We start from the raw sequence: 19,521 nt of genomic DNA, 5'->3' as shown, positions 1-19,521 counted from the left end.
ATGGCTCATTCATTTGGGGAATATAAATAATAGTGAAAGGGAATAGAAGGGAAGGGAGAAGAAATGTGTAGAAAATATCAGAAATGGAGTTAGAACATGGAAGACTCCTAACTCTAGGAAACGAACTAGGGGTGGTGGAAAGGGATGATGGAGGGGGGAAGGGGTGAATGGATGAAGGGCACTGAAGGGGGCACTTGACGGGATGAGCACTGGGTGTTATTTTATATGTTGGCAAATTGAACACCAATAAAAATAAATTTATTATTTAAAAAATGCTGCAATAAACATAGGATGCATGTAAAAAAAATAGAACAGACAATGTATCCTGAAGAAAAGAGGAAAATGCTTTCTGCCCCGGACTGGAGGACCTACCAGTAAACGTAGCAAGAAAACTACATTAAAAAACAAAGAAAAAGTGGTAACCTGGAAAGAAAATAATTAGTTTTCCTATGACAATGTCTTATAGAGTCAATGAGTAAAAACATCACATAAAAACTGGAAGAAATAACTCATGAGCTCAGCAAAAGAATCAGTATATAAAATCAGCAAATAGGGAACCCTGGGTGGCGCAGCAGTTTAGCAACTGCCTTTGGCCCAGGGCGCGATCCTGGAGACCCGGGATCGAATCCCATGTCGGGCTTCCGGTGCATAGAGCCTGCTTCTCCCTCTGCCTATGTCTCTGCCTCTCTCTGTCTCTCTCTCTGTGTGACTATCATAAGTAAATAAAAATTTTAAAAAAATTTAAAAAAATAATAAAATCAGCAAATAAAATAAAGATATATTCCTACATAATAAATACAAATTACATGTACAAAATTAACAAAATAATCTGATTTCCACTAGCACCAAAAATAAATATTTAGGATTAAAATTTATCAACAAGATGAAATATCTCCAGAAAATGTCCTATACTGATGTGTCTTTTGAAATGAACCAAGAAATTCAAAAATAACTGTCATTAGAACTTCATATAGTCAGAGAGTCATCTACACAAATTGCTATAGAATTGTGGTGCAACACTTGTGTTGGCTTTAAATACACGAATGTAAGTCTGTAGCTGGTCATATGGTCAGAGGACATGCAAATAGGGCCTTCCCTTCACTGATTAAACCAGCCAAGTCCCGACCCTGCAGCTGGGAGAGGAGCCCCAGCCCCAGCATCCCCAGGTGACCTGAATCAGTGATCAGACACAACACAGACTAATTACCATGGAGTCTGTGCTCGGCTGGGTTTTCCTTGTCGCTATTTTACAAGGTAATTCATAAAGAACCAGAGACCTTGAGTCTGTGAGTGAAGGTGAGTGAGCGAAAGAGGGGATGTGGGACAGTTGTTTGACCAGGATGTCTTGTGTCTGCAGGTGTCCAGGGTGAGGTGCAGCTGGTGGAGTCTGGGGGAGACCTGGTGAAGCCTGCGGGGTCCCTGAGACTGTCCTGTGTGGCCTCTGGATTCACCTTCAGCAGCTATGTCATGAGCTGGGTCCGCCAGGCTCCTGGGAAGGGGCTGCAGTGGGTCGCAAGTATTAACAGTGGTGGAAGTAGCACAAGCTACGCAGACGCTGTGAAGGGCCGATTCACCATCTCCAGAGACAACGCCAAGAACACACTGTATCTGCAGATGAACAGCCTGAGAGCCGAGGACACGGCCGTGTATTACTGTGCGAAGGACACAGTGAGCCAAACTCACTGTGAGCCCTGACACAAACCTCCCTGTAGAAGGGAATCAGGACCTCCAGGGGGTGCACACTCCTCACCACTTGTGTCTTGAAGGCCCAGGAGCAGGTGCAGAGGCTGGTTCTGGGCAGGTTTCCTGTCAGGGACCAGGCTTCCTCTCCATGGAGCAGTTTCCCCCCAGGAGACCCTCTGAACACTTGATCATGTGTTTACCTATTCAGTCTCTTTCTTAGAGACCTAGAATTCAAATATAGAACTTGCACTTACTTGTACTTAAATTCTCCTGACCCGAAATTTTAATCAATTACAAATAGCTCAATTCACATCATCTGAACCTTTTAATGAGTCCTAGTGGTGATCACTGAGGATCACAGGACCCCAAGCTAACATGCTGTCTTGCACATTGCGGTATAGCAGAATCCCCAGTCAACACAAGAGTAAAGAGACATTCTACAAAAATGTTAATAACAGCCTGGGAGTGAGAGAGATTTCCCGCATGACATCATGACATGGTAGGGATGTGGACTCAGAGGTCATTCACACAAAGCACACACACACACACACACACACACACACACAATCACAAGAGTATAACCATTCATCACCTTCACCTTCATGTCTGATGAGAGCCAGGCAGGCCTCTCATCAGGTCATAAATGCCTGGATGGTGCCAGGGAAGGACACTGGCTCCGGGTGTGTGTTGTGGGTCAGTGGTGGGTTGGGGTCCTGCTCCAGGAGGGGCTTGTGTGGTGTTAGTGTCCCAACTGCATCAAAAGAGGGAACTCCTGGGTTGCTGTTTGATTTCTTATCCTTTGGGTGCAGGAGAAGAATGAGCAAGGAATGTCAGGGAGGTAACAGGCAGTAAAGACTGCACATGGTGTGAGGAATCATTTCACTAAACAAGCATCAAACTGGAAGGAAAAAAGAGAAACATGGTCATTCTCAGTAGACAAATGTCTGAATTATAGGAAAAGAAGATGAATAATATATGGAAGCAGCACGAAACTTTAAATAATAGTACAAATAGGCCAAGATCCTTCTCAGGTCTCAGATGGAAGGTGTCCTCTCCCCAAGGTCACGATCTGGTTCTGAAGGTCATGCATACACCATGTGCTCAGACACCAGAAGCTTCTACTGGATCAATGAGGAACTTCAGTGTGATGAGTTGGATTGAAGAACATTCCACCTGCAGGGAATAACTCATGGATCCTTCTGGTGCTGACGTCAGATCACTGTGTGTGACCTTTACCATGCCCATGTTGGAACCTAACGTCCATGAGATGGGGAAGGAGGTGGAGCCTTAGGGGAACTCTTAGGTAAGGAGGTGCAGACTCATGATAGGATCAGGGCCCTTATAAACCAGGACTGGGAAAGTTCCCTGCACCCTGGCCCCATGTGAGGTGATGGGGAAAGGATGGGGTAGGACGTGGGTGCTCTCCAGAGACCACATCTGCCTGCACTTGGACCTCAGACTTCCCAGATTCCAGATCTGTGAGAATGAGTGTCTGTTGTTTGATCGTCCCAGTCCATGTATGATGTTCCAGGAATTTTTTCCATTTTTTTCTTTGTTGAAATTGAATTTACCAATATTTACTACACACTCAGTGCTCATCATATCACGTCCCCTCCTTAACTCCCATCACCCAGTTCCCCATCCCACACCCCCTCTCTTCCAGGGACCCTCAGGTTTTTTTCCCCCAGAGTCACGTGTCTCCCATGATTTGTCTTCCTTGTAATATTACCCCACTTAAGTTTCACTCCTTCCCTTATGGTCTCTTTCAATATTTCCTATACTCCACATATGGGTGAGACCATATCATTGCCTTCCTGTGATTAATTTCTCTCACTATAATAGCTCCTGTTCCATCCATGTTGAAGGAAATGTTATTTCATGTTATTCATCATTTCTGACTGCTGTGTAATATCCCATTGTATATATAAACCACATATTTTGTATATTTTTATTGGAGTTCGATTTGCCTACATATAACAGCCAGTACTCATTCCGTCAATTGCCACCATCAGCTCCTGTCATCCAGGTACCCCAACCCACCAACCAACTCCCCTTCCACTACTCCTTCCTTTTTTTCCCCCATAGGTAGGAGTTCCTCATGTACTGTTACTGTCTCTGATAATTCCCACTCATTCTATCTCCTTTCCCCTTTGTTCCCTTGCACTATTTTTATGTACTTTGTATGTGTGAAACCATATAATGTTTGTCCTTCTCTGAATCACTTACTTCACTCAGCATAATCCCTTCCAGTTCCATCCACATTGAAGCAAATGGTGGTTATTCGTCATTTCTAATGGCTGAGTAATGTCCCATTGTATATATAAACCACATCTTCTCTAAACATTCATCTGTCGATGGACACTGAGGCTCATTGCACATCTTCTTTATCACTCTTCTGTAGAAGGGAATCATGATTCCTCCCACAGTTTGGCTATTCTGGACATTGTTGCTGTGAACATTGGGATGCAGGGGTCCCTTAATTACATTAATTTTGCATCTTTGGGGTAAATACCATGTAATTCAATGGATGTGTCCTAGGGTAGCTCTATTTTCACTTTTTCATGACATTCCATTCTGTTTTCTGGAGTGGCTGAATAAGCCTGCGTTCCCACCAAAAGAAGAGAAAGTTCCACTTTCTCAATACCCTCGCTTATATTTATTGCTTCCTGCCTTGTTACTTTATCCATTTTGAGTTGTATAAGTGGGACCTTAGTGTGGTTTTCATTTGTATTTCCCTGATGTCAAGTCAAGTGTTCCTGCTGGATTTCCCATGGGTGGGGCAGGAAGAGAAGATGGGGTGTTGGAGATCAAGGAGCGAGCAGGTAACACTCAAGAATACTGTGTGATGACAAATTCCACTTAACAATTATGAGGGAACAAAAGTGAAGGAGGACCTTCCACCTGCAGGAAATAACTCATGGATCTTTCGGGTGCTGATATAGCTAACTGTGTGTCATCATATCTACCATCCTCAGGTTGAAACCTCACGTCTATGTGATGGAAGAAGGAGTTGGGACCTTAGGGGAACAATGAGGTCAGGAGATGGAGCCTCATGATGCGATCAGGAACCTGATCAGGAACCATCAGTACATGGAAAGCTCAATGCCCCCTGGCCCCATTTGAAAGGGGGAGAAAGGACATGCTAGGACATGGGCGCTCCAGACACCACATCTGCCTGCACCTGGACCTTGGACTTCCCAGACTCCAGAGCTGTGAGAACGAGCGTCTGTTGTTTAGTCCACTGAATCTGGGAATGTGGTGACATCACCCAGAAACACTTAAACAGGGTCTCACCTCTTATTTGTCCTATCCTAGTCTGTTATCTAGTCATTTGCAAATATTTTCTCCCATTCTGTAGGTTGTCTTTGAGTTTTGTTGACGGTATATTTTGCTGTGCAAAAGCTTCTTATCTTGAAGTCCCAATAGTTTATTTTTGCTTTTGTTTCTATTGCCTTCATGGATGAATCTTGCAAGAAGTTACTGTGGCCAAGTTCAAAAAGGGTGTTGCCTGTGTTCTCTAAGATTTTGATGGTATCTTGTCTCACATTTTGATCTTTCATCAATTTTTGAGTTTGTCTTGTGTTTTGTGTAAGAGAATGAACTTGTTTCATTCTTCTGTACATGGCTGTCCAATTATCCAAGCACCGTTTATTGAAGAGACTCTTGTTTTTTCCACTGGATAGTCTTTCCTGCTTTGTAGAATATTAGTTGACCATAGAGTTCAGTGTTCACTTCTGGTTCTCCATTCTGTGCAATTGATCAATGTGTCTGTTTTTGTGCCACTACCAGAATGTCTTGATGATCACAGCTTTGTAGTAGAACTTGGAATCCAGCATTCTGATGCCCCAGTTCTGGTTTTCCTTTCAGTATTACCATGGCTATTTGGAGGTTTTTCTGATTCCACACAAACCTTAAGTTGATTTGTTCCAACCCTCTGAAGAAAGTCTGAGGTATTTTGTAGGAATTGCATTGAACGTGTAAATTGCCCTGGGTAGCTTTGACATTTTCACAAAATTAATTCTTCCAATCCATGAGCATGGAATATTCATCAATATTCTTGTTTCTTCCTCAATTTCTTTCAGAAGTGTTCCATAGTTTTTAGGGTATAGAAACTGTACCTCTTTGGTTAGGGTTAATCCTGGGTATCTTATGCTTTTGGGTGCAATTTAAGATTTTTTTTCATGCCTTAATATTTCTTTCTTTAAACTCATTGCTAGTGTACAGTAATGGAAGTGATTTCTGGGCATTTATTTTGTATCCTGCCACACTGCCAAATTGCTGTATGAGTTCAATCAACCTTGGGGTGGAGTCTTTTGAGTTTTCTAGATACAGTGTCATGTAATCTGCGAAGACAGAGGTCTTGACTTCTTTTTTTTTTCTTTTTTGGTTTCGACTTCTTGTTTGCCAATATGAATGCCTTTTGTTTCTTTTTGTTGCCTTATTGCTGAGGCTAGGACTTCTAGTACTATGTTGAATAGCAGTGGTGAGAGTGTATATCCCTGTCTTGTTTCTGATCTTAGGGGAAAGGCTCCCAGTGTTTCCCCATTGAGAATGATATTTGCTGGGGGCTTTTCGTAGATGGCTTTTAAGATGCTGAAGTATGTTCCCTCTATCTCTATGATCTGAAGAGTTTTGATCAGGAATGGATCCTCTATTTTGTCAAATGATTTCTCTGTATTGAGAAGATCCTATGGTTCTTGTCTTTTTTCTCTTTTTGATATGATCTATCATATTGATTGCTTTACGAATGTTGAACCAGCCTTGCATCCCAGGTATAAATCCCATTGGTCATGGTGAATTATTTTGTTAATATTTTGTTGTGTCCTATTGGGCAGTGTCTTGTTGAGAATTTTTGCTTCTGCGTTCATCAGGGTTATTGGTCTATAATTCGGTGGATTTTGGTGGAGTCTTTGTCTAGTTTTGGATTTAAGGTGATTCTGGCCTCATTAAAAGAGTTTGGAAGTATTCTGTCCCTTTCTATCTTCCAGAACAGCTTTAGTAAATACGTATGGCTTCTTCTTTAAATGTTTGATAGACTTCCCTGGGAAGCCATCTGAACCTGGATTTTTGTGTCTTGGGAGATTTTAGATGACTGCTTCAATTTCCTCCTTGGTTATTTGCCAGTTCGGGTTTTCTATTTCTTCACATTCCAGTTTTGCTTATTTGTGGTTTTCCAGAAAAGCATCCATTTCTTCTGGATTGCCTAATTTATTGGCATAGAAGTGGTCCTAATATGTTTTTAAAATATTACTCAGCTATTAGAAATGACAAATACCCACCATTTGCTTCAACGTGGATGGAACTGGAGGGTATTATGCTGAGTGAAGTAGTAAGTCAGTCGGAGAAGGACAAACATTATATGTTCTCATTCATTTGGGGAATATAAATAATAGTGAAAGGGAATATAAGGGAAGGGAGAAGAAATGTGTGGGAAATATCAGAAAGGGAGACAGAACGTAAAGACTGCTAACTCTGGGAAACGAACTAGGGGTGGTAGAAGGGGAGGAGGGGGGGTGGGAGTAAATGGGTGACGGGCACTGGGGGTTATTCTATATGTTAGCAAATGGAACACCAATAAAAAATAAATTAAAAAAATAAAATCGTTTGTATTTCCTTCCTATTGTTTGTGAGCTATTGGGACATCATCAAGATAAAAAGCTATGCACAGCATAATAGTCAACAAAACTCAAAGCCAACCTAAAGAATGGGAGAAGATATTTGTCAATGACCTATCGGGTGAAGGGCTAATATACAATATCTTTTTTTTTAATTTTTTATTTATTTATGATAGTCACAGAGAGAGAGAGAGAGAGAGAGAGAGGCAGAGACACAGGCAGAGGGAGAAGCAGGCTCCATGCCCCGGGAGCCCGATGTGGGATTCGATCCTGGGTCTCCAAGATCGCGCCCTGGGCCAAAGGCAGGCGCCAAACCGCTGCGCCACCCAGGGATCCCTACAATATCTTTTAAAAAAGTTATCTTGGTTAGTTGCTGGTATGAGGTGAGTTGAGAACCCTTACTACTCCATGATCTTGCCCCCAACATTGTATGTATGTATGTATGTATGTATGTATGTATGTATTTATAGACAAAGTGACAGAATAGTTTGAGGGTAACAGATAGAAAATCTCAAGATTCTTCAATGAGCAGAAAGCCTGACTAGGGGCTTGATCCCAGGAACTTGTATCATCGTCTCAGCAGAAATCAAGAATCAATGGTTAACTGAATGTTTCCCCATGGGCAACATCCTTGGGCCAATTATTTTAAGAGTGCATTTATTTATTCATGAGCGACACACAGAGACAGAGACATAGGTAGAGGGAGGAGAAGCAGGCTCCATGCAGCGTGCCTGATGCTGGACTTGTCCCCAGTACTCAGATATCATACCCTGACCCAAAGACACACACTCAACCACTGAGGTACCCAGGTTTACTGCCGCAATATTTTAAACAAAGAATTTTTTCTTCCCTGAGAGGCATACAGTGAGAGACAGAGACACAGGCAGAGGGAGGAGCAAGCTCCATGCAGGGAGTCCAATGTGGGATTCGATCCTGGGACTCCAGGGTCATGCCCTGGACCTAAGGCAGGCACCAAACTGCTGAGCCACCCAGGGATCCCTACCAAGTCATTTTAAACCAGAATCAATACCTATTCTTCTGAAGCTATTCAAATAATAGAAATTGAAGGAAAACTTCCAGGCTCATTCTCTGATGTCAGCATTACATTGACCCCCAAACTAAAGACCCAGCTACTAAGGAGAATTACAAACAATTATACTCATAAATATGGATGCAAAAGTCTTACGAAGTTCCTAACGCTAAGATCCAACACTACAAAAATACTAACCAGAGAGGAAAAGGATCTATAGTCTCAAACTTCTAGAACACTTATGAAGGAAATTGAGGAAGACTCACATAGATTGAAAACATTCTATTCTCATGGATTGGAGTTATAAGTATTGATAAAATATCTATGCTACCAAGAGCAATCGACACATTCAATGAAAACCCTATCAAAATACCATGAACTTTGTTCTAGGAAATAGAAGAAACAATCCTAAAACTTGTAAGGAACCAAGAATGATCCTGACAAGACAAGACAATGTTGAAAACAACCCAAAGCAGAAGGTATCACAATTGTGGAGTTCAAAGTTGTGATCCCCAAGATGGTATAATTTTGGCAGTAAAAGAGGCACATAGGTCAATGGAATAGAGTAGAGAATGCAGAAATGGAAACACAACTCTACGGTCATATTGTCTTTGACAAAGCACAAAAAAAGAGTATCCACTGGAAAAGGACAATCTTTTCAACAGGTGGGGTTGTGAATATTGGACAGTCACAAGTAAAAAAATGAACCTGGTTCATTTTTGCTTTTGTTTCTTTTGCCTTCGTGGATGTATCTTGCAAGAAGTTACTATGGCCGAGTTCAAAAAGGGTGTTGCCTGTGTTCTTCTCTAGGATTTTGATGGAATCTTGTCTCACATTTAGATCTTTCATCATTTTGAGTTTATCTTTGTGTATGGTGAAAGAGAGTGGTCTAGTTTCATTCTTCTGCATGTGGCTGTCCAATTTTCCCAGTACCATTTATTGAAGAGACTGTCTTTCTTCCAATGGATAGTCTTTCCTCCTTTATCGAATATTAGTTGCCCATAAAGTTCAGGGTCCACTTCTGGATTCTCTATTCTGTTCCACTGATCTATGTGTCTGTTTTTGTGCCAGTACCACACTGTCTTGATGACCACAGCTTTGTGTGGGAAATATCAGAAAGGGAGACAGAACGTAAAGACTGCTAACTCTGGGAAACGAACTAGGGGTGGTAGAAGGGGAGGAGGGCGGGGGGTGGGAGTGAATGGGTGACGGGCACTGGGTGTTATTCTGTATGTTAGTAAATTGAACACCAATAAAAAAAATAAAAATAAAAAAAAATGAACCTGGGCCACATTCTTACAAGTGACACAGAGATAAAAATCAGAGTAAATGAAAGTCCTAATTGTGAAGCAGGAAACCATCAAAATCCTAGAGATTTTGTGACCTCAGGCACAACAGTTTCTTGCTACTCCAGTTTCTAGGGGGAAGGAAAACAAAACCAAAGATAAACTATATGGATTCCATCAAGGAAAGAGCAGTAGTACAGCTATGGAAACACTCAACATAATTTAAAGACAACCTATAAGATGGGAGAAAATATTTGCAAATTGATCATCAGATTAAGGCTGGTTTCCAAAATATACAGCACAATTATCAACCTAAACAACACAAAATGAAAAAACCAATCAGAAATTGGCAGAAGACATAAATAGACACCCTGTCCTGATATGAAATCCCACCTCACATCATATATTATGTAGCCCATGCACATGCACAATGAAATTCATTGTCTCCTGAAGGTCTGCCTTTTACGAACTCCGTGATTAGACCAGACAATGAATCCAACAGAAAAGAGGGAAATAATTTTCTGTCCCACTGGAAGGCCTACCAGAGAAATGGCAGAAAAAAATAAATGTGAGGCAGGGCAAGATGACAGAGGAGTAGGGGTCCTCAACTCAGCTGGCCCCATCAAATACCTAGATAAGTTACAAACCATCCTGAACACCTACAAATTCGACCTGAGACTTAAAGAGAGATTGGCCAGAACACTACAGAGAAAAGGGTTTTCACTTCTAACAATGTAGGAAGGCAGAAATAATAAAATAAAAAAAACCAACTAGGGGAGGAGCACCGTGATGCGCCCATGTAAGGCCCACAGCTAAAGCCTCCAGGACATGAAAGTCCAGCCCTGGAGAAGCTGGAACATTATAAATCCGCCTTGTGTCTTCCCAGACAGAAAAGTGATTACCAGTAAAATTGGGCAAAATCGCAGGAGGGGCATTGAAGCATCCAGTTCCCAGTGTCACTAGTAGAGGAAGTGAGTCCAGGGGCAAGCACAACAAATGTGGGATCTCAGTAAAGGGCTGAAACGCGCACCCAGGACGGAATGTAGGAGAAGCCAGTCTATCCAGGGGCTGGGGGTGGGATCTCAAGAGGGAGCTGTCTGTGTCCTGCTGGCTTCGGGAACATTGATCCCTGGGAGCACAATTCCAGCAGCCAGGGCCCTGGATCCCAGGGCACAGAGTGGATACAGACCAGGATCCCGGACATCCCCTGGAAGAGATGGAGGTGGGGAGGGCACAGGACAGAGAGGACTCTCATGCCACTGGACGCCCTGAAAGCTGTGCAGACCTGCACCCACAGGCCAGGCTGTGAGCATCTAGGCCAGTGCAGACTGGGAGACTGTGGTAGTTACTGAGGGGAGCCGATTCCACGGTTCGAGAACTGGCTGCCACCATGCTGTTGTTCCTCCTTGTTTCACCTTGTGCCTGGGAGAGAAGGGCTTCCAGGGAACAAAGGACTCACACGGTAAACAGCTCCCACTATGCCCAGCACCCAGGAAGGTTGAAAGGAGGGAAAATGAGTGAGAAACATCAGTGAGGTTGACAAACCATGAGAGACTCCTAACTCTGGGAAACGAACAAGGGCTAGTGGAAGGGGAAGTGAGTGGGTGCTTTTGGTGAATTGGTGATGGGCACTGACAGGGACACTGATGGGATGAACACTGGATGCTTGTTATAGGTCGGATTCAAACTTCAATAAAATATATAATAAAGGCAGCCCTGATGTTTCAGAATTTTATAGCTGCCTTCAGCTCAGGGTGTGATCCTGGAGACCCGGGATGAAGTTCCACATTGGGTTCCCTGCAAGGACCCTGCTTCTCCCTTTGCCTGTGTCTGTGCTTCTCTCTCTCTTTGTCTGTCATGAATAAATAAATTATATATATATAGATATAGATATAGATATAGTTATATATGTATCATATATATACATACATATATTATGTACATATATAATGCTATTAAAATAACATCTTATTGAAGAAGAAATGGGTCAATGAAAAAAAAAGGAGGGAGGGGAAAGATGGCGGAAGAGTAGGGTCCCCAAATCACCTGTCCCCACCAAATTACCTAGATAACCTTCAAATCATCCTGAAAATCTATGAATTAGACTTGAGATTTAAAGAGAGACCAGCTGGAATGCTACAGTGAGAAGAGTTCATGCTTCTATCAAGGTAGGAAGACGGAGAAAAAGAAATAATGAAACAAAAGGCATCCAAGAGGGAGGGGCCATGCGAGGAGCCAGGCTAAGCCTGGGGCGAAGGCCCCCAGGACAGGAGAGCTCCTTCCCAGAGAAGCAGGAGCTTCACCAATATTACCGGGGGGGATAGGCACCCCCAGGGAGTTAGAGCAGGACGCAGGAGGGCGGGGATGCATTCAGGCTCCCTGGGACACTAACAGACACTTGCTCACCCAGGAGAGTGCACCGAGCTCCCTAAGGGCTGCAGCGCTCATGCATTGACCCGGGAGCAGATCGGAGGGGCTCGGGCAGTGGCTCTGCACGGAGGGGGCTGCGCGGCCCCGGGAGCAGCTCGGCGGCGGTGGCTCCAGAAAATAGGAGGCTCCATGCGGAGGGGGCTGCATGGCTCTGGGAGCAGCTCAGAGGGGTTCGGGTGGCAGCTCCATGGAGGGGGCTATGCACACGGTAACATGAATCCAACAGTGCAGGCCCTGGAGCACAGGGCACCGGGACACAGCCCAGGACCCAGCCTCCCCCAGGACAGGCAGAGTCCAGGAGGGCCCAGGACAGCAAGGACGCTCCTGCCCCGAGCTGAGCAGATCAGCGACCCCGCCCCAGAGCCTCCAGGCCCTGCAGATGGAGAGCTCTGTAATTACTGTGGGAGCTGAATCCAGATTTCCAGAGCTGGCCTCTGCCACTGGGGTTGTACCTCCTGGGGCCTCCCAGGGTAAACAACCCCCACTGAACCCTGCACCAGGCAGGGAGCAGAGCAACTCCTCCAAGTGCTAACACCTGAAAATCAGCACAACAGGCCCCTCCCCCAGAAGACCAGATAGACAGACAAGTTCCAGGGGAAGTCAAGGGACTTAAAGTATACAGAAACAGAAGATACTCCCCCGTGTTTGTTTATTTATTTCTGAATGCTTCCCCCACACTTTTTTCCCTTTCTTTCTTTTTCTTTCTCTTTTTCTTCTCTTTTTTTCCTTTTTTCTTCCTTTTTTCTTTTTCCTTTTTCTCTTTTCTTTCCTTCTTTCTCTCCTCTGTCTCCTTTTCCCAATACAACTTGTTTTTGGCCACTCTGCACTGAGCAAAATCACTAGAAGGAAAACCTCACCTCAAAAGAAAGAATCAGAAACAGTCCTCTCTTCCACAGAGTTACAAAATCTGGATCACAATTCAATGTCAGAAAGCCAATTCAGAAGCACTATTATACAGCTACAGGTGGCTCTAGAAAAAAACATGAAGGACTCAAGAGATTTCATGACTGCAGAATTTAGATCCAATCAGGCAGAAATTAAAAATCAATTGAATGAGATGCAATCCAAACTAGAAGTACTAGCGATGAGGGTTAACGAGGTGGAAGAATGAGTGAGTGATATAGAAGACAATATGATGGCAAAGAGGGAAACTGAGGAAAAAAGACACAGACAATTAAAAGACCGGAAGACAGATTAAGGGAAATAAACGAAAGCCTGAGGAAGAAAAACACATTTAATTGGGGTTCCCGAGGGCGCCAAAAGGGACAAAGGGCCAGAATATGTATTTGAACAAATCATAGCTGAAATCTTTCCTAATCTGGGACAGGAAACAGGCCTTCTGATCCAGGAAATAGAGAGATCCTCCCTTAAAATCAATAAAAACCGTTCAAAACCTCGACACTTAATAGTGAACCTTGCAAATTCAAAAGATAAAGAGAAGATCCTTAAAGCAGCAAGAGACAAGAAATCCCTGAATTTTATGGGGAGGAGTATTGGGGTAACAGCAGAACTCTCCACAGCGACCTGGCGCCAGAAAGGGCTGAAAGGATATATTCAGGGTCTTAAATGAGAAGAACGTGCAACCAAGAATACTTTATCCAGCAAGGCTCTCATTCAAAATGGAAGGAGAGATAAAGAGCTTCCAAGACAGACAGGAACAGAAAGAATCTGTGACCTCCAAACCAGCTCTGCAAGAAATTTTAAGGGGGACTCTTAAAATTCACCTTTAAGAAGAATTTCAGTGGAACAATCCACAAAAACAAGGACTGAATAGATATCATGATGACACTAAACTCATATCTGTCAATAGTAACACAGAACGTCAATGGGTTAATGACCCCATCAAAAGGCGCAGGGTTTCAGGCTGGATAAAAAAGCAGAACCCATCTATTTGCTGTCTACAAGAGACTCATTTTAGACAGAAGGACACCTACAACCTGAAAATAAAAGGTTACAGAACCATTTAACATTCAAACGGTCCTCAAAAGAGAGCAGGTGTAGCCATCCTTAGATCAGATAAACTAAAATTTACCCTGAAGACTGTAGTGAGAGATGAAGAGGGACACTATCTCATACTTAAAGGATCTATCCAACAAGAGGCCTTAACAATCCTCAATATATATGCTGCAAATGTGTGAGCTGCCAAATATTTAAACCAATTAATAAGCAAAGTTAAGAAATTCTTAGATAATAATACACTTATACTTGGTGACTTCAATCTAGCTCTTTCTACCCTCTATAGGTCTCTAAGCACAACATCTCCAAAGAAACGAGAGCTTTAAATGATACACTGGACCAGATGGATTTCACAGATATCTACAGAACTTTACATCCAAACTCAACTGAATACACATTCTTCTCAAGTGCACATGGAACTTTCTCCAGAATAGACCACATACTGGGTCAAAATTGGGTGTGAACCGATACCAAAAGATTGGGATCATCCCCTGCATATTCTCGGACCATAATGCCTTGAAATTAGAACTAAATCACAACGAGAAGTGTGGAAGGACCTCAAACACGTGTAGGTTAAGGACCATCCTGCTGAAGGATGAAAGGGTCAACCAGGAAATTAAGGAAGAATTAAAAAGATTCATGGAAATTAATGAGAATGAAGATACAACCTTTCAAAATCTTTGGGATGCAGCAAAAGCAGTCCTAAGGGGGAAAAACATCACAATACAAGCAACAAGCATCCATTCAAAAAGTGGAAAGAACTCAAATACAAAAACTGACCTTACACCTAAAGAAACTAGAGAAAAAACAGGAGATGGACCCTACACTCAGCAGAAGAAGAGAGTTAATTAAGATTCGAGCAGAACTCAATGAAATCGAGACCAGAAGAACTGAGGAACAGATCAACGGAACCTGGAGTTGGTTCTTTGAAGGAATTAATAAGATAGATAAACCATTAGCCAACCTCATTGAAAAGAAGAAAGAAAAGACTCAAATTAATAAAATCATGAATGAGAAAGGAGAGATCACTACCAATACCAAGGAAATACAAACGATTTTAAAAACATATTATGAGCAGCTATATGCCAATAAATGAGGCAGTCTAGAAGAAATGGACGCATTCCTGAAAAGCCACAAACAACCAAAACTGGAACAGGAAGAAATAGAAAACCTGAACAAGCCAATAACCAGGGAGGAAATTGAAGCAGTCATCAAAAACCTCCCAAGACACAAGAGTCCAGGGTCAAATGGCTTCCCTGGGGAATTCTATCAAACATTTAGAAAGAAACCATACCTATTCTACTCAAGCTGTTTGGAAAGATAGAAAGAGATGGAGTACTTCCAAATTCGTTCTATGAGGCCAGCATCGCCTTAATTCCAAAACTAGGCAAAGACCCAACCAAAAAGGAGAATTACAGACCAATATCCCTGATGAACATGGATGCAAAAATTCTCAACAAGATACTAGCCAATAGGATTCAACAGTACTTTAAGAAAATTATTCACCATGACCAAGTAGGATTTATCCCCGGGAAACAAGCCTGATTCAATACTCATAAAGCAATCAATGTGATTCATCATGTCAGCAAGAGAAAAACCAAGAACCATATGATCCTCTCATTAGATGCAGAGAAAGCATTTGACAAAATACAGCAAGCACCCATTCCTGATCAAAACTCTTCAGAGTGTAGGGATAGAGGGAACTTTCCTCGACATCTTAAAAGCCATCTACGAAAAGCCCACAGCAAATATCATTCTCAATGGAGAAGCACTGGGAGCCTTTCCCCTAATATCAGGAATATGACAGGGATGTCCACTCTCACCACTGCTATTCAACATAGTATTGGAAGTCCTAGCCTCAGCAATCAGACAACAAAAAGACATTAAACACATTCAAATTTGGAAAGAAGTCAAACTCTCCCTCTTCACCGATGACATGATACTCTACATACAAAACCCAAAAGCCTCCACCCCAAGATTGGTAGAACTCATACAGCAATTTGGTAGCGTGGCAGGATACAAAATCAATGCCTAGAAATCGATGGCATGTCTATACACTAACAATTAGGCTGAAGAAAGAGAAATTAAAGAGTCAATGCCATTTACAATTGTACCCAAAAGCATAAGATACCTAGGAATAAACCTACCCATACAGGCAAAGGACCTATACCCTCAAAACTATAGAACACTTCTGAAAGAAATTGAGGAAGACACAAAGAGATGGAAAAATATTCCATGCTCATGGATTGAGAGAATTAATATTGTGAAAATGTCATGTTACCCAGGGAAATGTACAGGTTTAATGCAATCCCTATCAAAATACCATGGTCTTTCTTCAGAGAGTTAGAACAATTTATTTTAAGATTTGTGTGGAATAGGAAAAGATCCCGAATAGCCAGGGGAATTTTAAAAAAGGAAACCATATCTGGGGGCATCACAATGCCAGATTTCAGGTTGTACTACAAAGCTGTGGCCATCAAGACAGTGTGGTACTAGCACAAATACAGACACATAGATCAATGGAACAGATTAGAGAGCAAAATTTGAATAACTAAGGCAAATTGCAAAACATCTAGAATCCCAATCAACTAAGATGGTTTCATGAAAAAATAAAAAATGAATAAAATACAACAAATAAGAAGAGTGAACACAAAACCAAAAAAATTCTGACTCAAAAGAGACAAGAAACCAAAATAACAGAACAAAGGGGAAAAAAGTCTAAGATCAAATGGCTTGATCTATTAAATTTTCCAAGTATTTAAAGAAGAATTAGTGCTGAAACATCTCGATCTCTTCAAAATCTAATGAGAAAGGAACATGCCCAAATCTTGGTAGGAGGCCAGCATCACCCTGACGCTAAAGTCAGGCAAGGACTCTATGAAAAAGGAAACTACAGTCCAATTTTTCAGATGAACATAAATGCAAAAATCCTAGCATTCAAATCCAACAGCACATGGAATGGATAATACGGGATGACCTGGAGGAAATCATCTCTGGGATGCAAGGAAAATTCAACATGCCCAAACCATAAATGGGACCCCCTGTATTAATAGAGTGAAAGATTAGATTACATGATCATTTCCTTTGATGCCTAAAATGATTTGACAAATTCCAACACACTTTTATCTTCAAAAAATCTTAAAAATCAAGGAACAGAAGAAATTGCCTCCATGAAATACTGGTAATTTATGGAAAAACCCACATCCAACACCATAATCAACAGTGAAATGCTGAAGCCCTCCTGTCAAGTCAAGAGCCACACAAGGATGCTTATTCCTACCATGAGTATTCATCTTGGTGCCATGAAGGAGAAGAAACTGTGACACCCCAAATATATCAGCTGGTCCCCTTGGTTGTTGTGAACTAAAGTCACTTGGGAATCAACCAGTGGAGAGACAGGCTGAGCCGCCTATGTCCCCTTGATGGCAAGAAATAAATCTACATGGGCATTTTCCCATCCCTATTCCTGGAGGGCAGAATCATCCTTAGCACCAGAATAAGGACCTTAGGACCCGGAAGACAAACAACCCTTGTCAGTCCCTCACTAATTCACTGACTCAAGCCAATATCCTGACTTTATATCTACACAAACCCAATGTTTTGTTGTCGAAGTGACACAAGGGCTACATAATTTGGTCACTGTCTGGGTGTTGTATTCTAGGGAGCTCATGACTCCCTCTTTCCACATGACATTATCTGCTAGAGAGGCAAACACTTTAAACTCCACAAACTGGGATCCCTGGGTGGCACAGCGGTTTGGCGCCTGCCTTTGGCCCAGGGCACGATCCTGGAGACCCGGGATCGAATCCCACTTTGGGCTCCCAGTGCATGGAGCCTGCTTCTCCCTCTGCCTATGTCTCTGCCTCTCTCTCTCTCTGTGACTATCATAAATAAATAAAAAAATTTTAAAAAAATTAAAAAAAATAAACTCCACAAACTGTTAAAATTAATTATTTCAGGGAACCTTCAGGGTATAAGATCATGTGAAATAAAGCTATGTTTCCACACACTAACAACAAATTATCTAAAAGAATCAGAACGGGAGACAGAACATGAAAGACTCCAAACTCTAGGAAACAAACAAGGGGTGGTAGAAGGGGAGGTGGGCGGGGGGTGGGGGTGACTGGGTGACAGGCACTGAGGTCGGCACTTGACGGGATGAGCACTGGGTTTATTTTAAATGTTGGCAAATTGAACACCAATAAAAAATAAATTTATGATAAAAAAGAAAAAAAAGAATAGAAAATTACCAAAATATTCCTTTCACACTGCAGAAAAATAAAATAATTAGTATTAAATATCCATAGGTGGTTACATGCTATATACTAAAAATTACCTAAATTGATGAACGGATTTTAATAAGACATTGAGAGATACAAAGCTAATTCTGTGCACATGTTAGGACACTTCATATCGTTACATGATATTACAGAAATTTGACCTCAAAAGTAATGCAATCATGTTTATGAAACTTGTAAAGAATCTAATCTAAGTCTGGAGCTAACTATATACTCAGAGGACATGCAAATAGGGCCTTCCCTCCACCTATTAAACTAGCCCATTCCCGAACCTGCAGCTGGGAGAGGAGCCCAGATCCCAGCATCCCCAGGGGACCCCATTCAGGGATCAGGACAGAACACACACAACTCACCATGGAGTCTGTGCTCCATTGGGTTTTCCATGTTGCTATTTTAAAAGGTGATTCATGGAGATGAAGAGACCTTGAATCTGTGAGTGGAAGTGAGTGAGAGAAACAGGGGATGGGGGACATTTTCCTGACCACGATGTCTTGTGTCTGCAGGTGTCCAGGGTGAGGTGCAGCTGGTGGAGTCTGGAGGAGACCTGGTGAAGCCTGGGTTGCCCCTGAGACTCTCCTGTGTAGCCTCTGGATTCACTTTCAGTAGTTACTGGATAAGCTGGGTCCACCAGGCTCCAGGGAAAGGGCTTCAGTGGGTCTCAGTAATTAACAAATATGGAAGTACCACATACCACGCAGATGCTGTGAAGGGCCAATTCACCATCTTCAGAGACAATGCCAAGAACACACTGTATCTGCAGATGAACAGCCTGAGAGCTGAGGACACGGCTGTGTATTACTGTGCACACACCGTGAGGGGACCACAGCATGAGCTCAGACACAAACCTCCCTGTAGAAGGGGATCGGGACCACTAGGATGTGCACACTCCTGACTAGTTGTTTTTTTTTTTTTTTTAAAGATTTTATTTATTTATTCATGATAGTCACAGAGGGAGAGAGAGAGAGAGAGGCAGAGACACAGGCAGAGGGAGAAGCAGGCTCCATGCACCGGGAGCCCGATGTGGGATTCGATCCCGGGTCTCCAGGATCGGCCCTGGGCCAAAGGCAGGCGCCAAACCGCTGCGCCACCCAGGGATCCCACTCCTGACTAGTTGTCACTTGAAGTCCCAGAAGCAGGTGCAGAGGGTGGTTCTGGGCAGGTTTCCTGTCAGGGTCTGGGCTTCCTCTCCAAGGAGCAGTTTCCCCCAGGGAGCCCCTCTCAAC

At 42.7% G+C, this 19,521-nt stretch overlaps 2 gene segments (V, D, J or C); both read left to right on the top strand.

Moving 5' to 3' along the window:
* The first annotated feature begins 1,092 nt into the window (after positions 1-1,092).
* Positions 1,093-1,695, top strand: LOC119875780. The segment is given in 2 exon segments: positions 1,093-1,254; positions 1,358-1,695. Coding segments are annotated over 2 exon segments (384 nt in total).
* A 16,927-nt stretch (positions 1,696-18,622) lies between these two features.
* LOC119876559 lies at positions 18,623-19,190 on the top strand. The segment is given in 2 exon segments: positions 18,623-18,698; positions 18,802-19,190. Coding segments are annotated over 2 exon segments (435 nt in total).
* Positions 19,191-19,521: the final 331 nt, after the last annotated feature.

This window comes from Canis lupus, chromosome 8, assembly GCF_011100685.1.
Source record: "Canis lupus familiaris isolate Mischka breed German Shepherd chromosome 8, alternate assembly UU_Cfam_GSD_1.0, whole genome shotgun sequence".
NCBI lineage: Eukaryota > Metazoa > Chordata > Mammalia > Carnivora > Canidae > Canis > Canis lupus.
Note: the sequence above shows the minus strand (reverse complement) of the source record. Positions and strands in the feature narration are given on the sequence as shown.